Source organism: Meleagris gallopavo, chromosome Z (genome assembly GCF_000146605.3).
Source record: "Meleagris gallopavo isolate NT-WF06-2002-E0010 breed Aviagen turkey brand Nicholas breeding stock chromosome Z, Turkey_5.1, whole genome shotgun sequence".
NCBI lineage: Eukaryota > Metazoa > Chordata > Aves > Galliformes > Phasianidae > Meleagris > Meleagris gallopavo.
The window spans coordinates 43,261,756-43,266,520 of record NC_015041.2 but is presented as its reverse complement, the minus strand read 5'-3'; the positions used below and the strand labels follow the sequence as shown (position 1 = coordinate 43,266,520).

Genomic DNA, 4,765 nt, shown 5'->3' with positions numbered 1-4,765 from the left:
CTTTTAAAATAAAATAACCCGGTGTGCAATATCCCCTTAAAACGAAATAACAGAGGCACTCACACCCCCAGTGAAGTTTCCTAAATCTGACCTTGCCTGCTGTGTGCTAACATTTCTAAATACTAACTTCTTTCTCTCACCAAAGACAGCGTTTCTACTTGTGAGCAAAAAAAGGTGTTTCAGGACAGTCCTATAAGAAACACTACCTTTCCCTTTCAGAAGCCTGCTCATTTAGAACTCCCGGAGGAAATGGTGTTATATCTGCTATTAATATTTCCCCTCCAGTCCTGACACGGTGACACGATGCCCTGCATGATCATCTTACAGTTCTGAATGAGAAGGCATAAATATTGTATTGGAGAGAACAACTCTCCCAGACTTTCATTCAGTTTGCTTATCCTCCACTGACTGTATTTGCCACTACTCTTCCTTGTCTACATTCGGATGACACAGTGAGCTAACAGAGGTGACTTCTTAAAGGAGAATGCAGAGGAAAATAAGAATCACTAGTGTCACTATTATAGTTTGGCATTTTCATTTGGAGTCCTTTTATTTGTATGGAGGGGTTCAGAAAGTCACAGGGTAGGTAGGGATGGGTGCTGAAGCTAGTTATCCCCTTCAAATTTTTGCTGAGTTCAGGCTAAAAGGGAGAAGAAAAGGGAAAAGGGAAAAATAACGATTTGACATCTGCAAAAACAATAAAGTCCCTTTCTTGGGATGAGCAGTTAGGCAGATCTTTGATGTTCCAAGACCCTGAAATTTTCTGCGACAGGTTGCTGGAGCATACTTTGCTATAATAACAAAAGCATTGCCAGGAGGAACAATAGAGTTGCCAAAAGCCGGATGGGTATCCTCGGTGTCTGTGCCGCGTTCTCACCACGGGATGGCTCGGCTGACTCATGTACGGTATCATCTGTTCAAATAGAAAGCATACATTCCAATGAGATTTTGCATCCTTAATAAACTCTCACTGAGCCGACAACTGTAAGTAGATTTCAGTGCCTTTATGAAATAGGGCAATGAACCTTGTGCTGTCATTGACTTTCACAACCGTGTAATACCTCATTATGTAACCAACTTGGGGCCAAGTCCTGCATTTCTTACTGGCAAAACTCCCACTAAAGACCAGAGCAGCAGAAAGTAAGTCTGACTGCAGCAGACTGAGGAATGAAAGAAATAATAATAAATAAAACACGGTAGCTTCAGCTTTGGATGGCTCATTAGATAGCAATGTCAATAGTGAGGCAGCTAAATAAAAACACCTGATTTTCAGAAGGGCTTGAAAAAGAGTTGCACGTGCTAAGAATTAATTTAGAAGTTAATCCCTTTACTGAGTTACGGATTTCAGCTTCTGAATTTGAAATGGCAGCCTGTAAGTGCAAGCATTTATTCCACTTTCCACTGAAGTATACTGTGTTTTGGGGTATGCAGGGGATATGAGACAAATCTCTCTCTCTTGAAATGAAATTCCAAAGACTAAGACAGTCTCTGATTCTCAAACACACTTCCCACTCTCATAGGTGGCAGATTACTTTTTGTGGTAGACAAAATAGATATAAGAGCTTATAAAATTAACAAAAACAAATAAAACAAACAAAAACAGCTGAGTTGTGAAAATATGCTTACTCATTAGTGGAAGAAGAGAGTATAGTGGAAAATACTTGATGTATGATACTGAATGAAGATCTGTTTAATTTTTTTTCAATTAAAAATCAGCCTTATAGATACAACTTGTATCATAAAAAATATAAGTAAAGTCAGATTCAACTCCAGGGCTATTATAGGTGCTTTTCTTTGCAAAATCCCCCATAGTCACAGCTATCTAATTTAAATATTTTAAGAGCAATCTGTCTGAGGCTTGCCATAAAAAGCCAGCTTTGAGTGAATTTTCCTAGTACTAAATGAACAAATGATCTTAAACCATTTTAGGAAGTGTGAAGTGGTCTCAAAATGCATTCACAAGCTATTTTAGGATGCCTAAGTTTCCAGGAAAATTAACAGTATCTCACTACTTAGTGTAATAAGCTTCTCCATTTTAAGAGAAGTGTTGACATACCTATGATATATCTGTCTCGTAGCTTCCATCTCAAGAGACTGCTCTGCCAGGATTACACTGGGTGATTGCACTGTGCAATCCCAATTAAAGGCACTAAGGGAAGAGGGAGTCACAACACCAGGATCAACACAGCGCTACTGTAGAGCCTCTCATGCTACTTAGCTTTAGTTAGGGACAAGCTCCTTTCACATTCTTGACACCAAGCACTGAAGCAAAGTAGAGCACTCTGCAGTATTTGGACTAACAGGCTCTTCACCCTCAGGCCAGTTTCACTGGGGGATATACAATAAACTGGATTAACAACCTGTCACATTTGGTTCAGCACTGATACTACAGTTGCATCAGACTTATCAACACCTCCTCAGTGCTTTTAAGGCAGAAGTGTGAAAGGCAAGCTCTGATCATGTGAACATGTTCACATTTGCAAGAAAGAGACAATTAAATGTCTAGAAAGGGCGATTTAAAACCACTAATTCTGATGGTTGTCAGAACCAAAGGCTGTTCTGTATTTCACCTGTTACACTCAGTGCACTCTTGGGGCACTGCAATGACAACACAATACTTCACAGGAGCAGCTTCTCAATTAAAACATACTCTAATAATGTACAAGAAAAGGTATCCATGCCCTACTGTCAGCTTTATACCTTTCATATACATTGAGTCAGCTCTGCTCAGTTTGGAAGCATATTCATCACTGATGAACTAAAACTACAAGGGAGAAAGATGTGAAATGTCTTCTGCTTCCTGCATCATTGAAGAACTGCATGAAAGTCTGAATTTGCAGCACACAATGATAACAGTTTTGTCCTAATTACATCCATGAGTCAGTACTAAAACACAATAGGGTAGAACTAGTGCTAAGCAGCAATAAATCCTAATTTTCTTTGACTCTCAGCTACTGGCACAACTGGAACACTGGCTACAGCTAAAAAAATAAAAATAATAATAAAAAAATCAACCCTAAAGCCCTAACTAAAAAGATTAATTATAAAACTAAAAATACAGAGATCTTGTAAGATGCCATTTTTATAAAGCCATTTGTCTCAAGAGAATTCATCTTCATGTAACATTAAGGGACTACTTTCAAGAAATCATTCGGGCTTTCTGTCAATGCAATCCCAAAGTCTCTTTGCACTCATATATTAGAGCACTCATTTTATCTGCGGTTCTCAAAATCACTTTACAAAAATGATTTTCCTTGGGGTGCAGAGCTGTAATACTGCACAATCTTCAGTGCTTAAGGGGAAGGACTGGGTTTATTCTGAACATTGAAGACAAGTCACAAATATGACAAAATTGATGAATAAAATCTGGAAGGTCATTGCTAAAGACTGGGAATGCTAGAAGTAATTAGATAAAATTAGTTTGACAGCCATGAATTTTCCAGATCACATAACTTTACATCACATGCTTCAGGTATAATTTTTCCAGATATGCACAGCTGCAATTTTTGTTTAAGGGACAAGAGGAGAATATAGGCATGGCCCAATTTCTTCAGTGACTTCTGAAAGAAGAGTGATCTGTACAAATCTGCTTTCTACAGATTTCTGAACAAAAAAAAAGTGAAAGTAGGAAAGTTCAAAAATCACATTTATTTATTTATTTATTTATTTTTCCTCCAGAACATTGGCAGCAGTAATTTGCTGAATGTGATCCCTCTGCTTCTCCACTCTCCTGTATACTGTGGGACTAGACAGTGGCAGGTTATGGGAGAGCACACAAGTGGAAGGTGAGCTCCAGACGCAGGTGGAGTAGTACACATTACACATCACATGCAGTGAGATCCACCAAGGCAGGAGCAAGTCTAACAATCCTGTAACAGGAAATACTGACAGCAGATAGAAGATCTGGGAATGGCAGATCATCTGATGGAGACTGGTCCGAATAACAAATCAAATAAACTGATGTAAGGAGTGTTACAAGCAGAGGAGTGGCAACTTTTTGGTACTTGAAGCGTTTACAACAGAAACATTCTCTTTAAGACTATTATTCTCCATAATAACACAAATTTTGTGTTTGATATTTCACCTCAGATTTCACAATTCTCCTTGTAGGACTTTGGTTCGCTGTTTTGTCTGCTGCCTTCTATTGCTATGCTTCTATGATGTTGCTAACAAGATATAGCCACTCAACAGAAAGTGAGCAGTACTGTTGAAAAGAATATTCACCACTATCATGCATTTATTACTCAAGTGATCTCTTTTGCAAACCAGTACCAGAAGGGATACACCTTATTAACTCATGTTCACCAAATCACAAAGTGCAAAAGAGCACACTGAGTTTCTAGATTGACAGTTTACCTAGAGATAGGGGATGATCATCATCATCCTAATGCCTCCTGTAGAAGGTGAATACTTTTAACAGAAGTGCAAATGCATCTCTACTGTAAATGTACTTTCCTTGAATAGAGATCTGCTTAGAAAACATCCTTGATTCTCATAAGCAACATTTTTAGGACAGTTCTGAAAATTCCATTTAAGAAAAAATAATAAAACAGTAGAGCGTTCAAATTGGATAACTTTTGGAAGTCTTATTAGTACTTTTGCCTAAATAATAGCTTTTAGGTGAAGGATCAGCAAATAATAAAGAACAAAACACTAAGTTGGTTCACATGAAAGGGATGGTGCTTTCTCACTAACACAAGAGAAAAAAAAAAAAGCTGGGTAATCTGATCCTCAGGGAATATACTACTTGAGTATCACGGGTGGT

At 38.2% G+C, this 4,765-nt stretch overlaps 1 protein-coding gene across 1 annotated transcript in view; it reads right to left on the bottom strand.

Annotated features, from left to right (window-relative positions):
• Window positions 1–6: 6 nt before the first annotated feature.
• Window positions 7–4,765, bottom strand: part of EFNA5 (ephrin A5) — a 231,342-nt gene continuing 226,583 nt past the window's right edge. Inside the window, exon 7 of the mRNA XM_031557423.1 lies at window positions 7–913. Within this exon, the coding sequence (XP_031413283.1) occupies window positions 792–913 (122 nt within the window). The 3' untranslated portion in view covers window positions 7–791. The remainder of the gene's footprint in view (window positions 914–4,765) is intronic.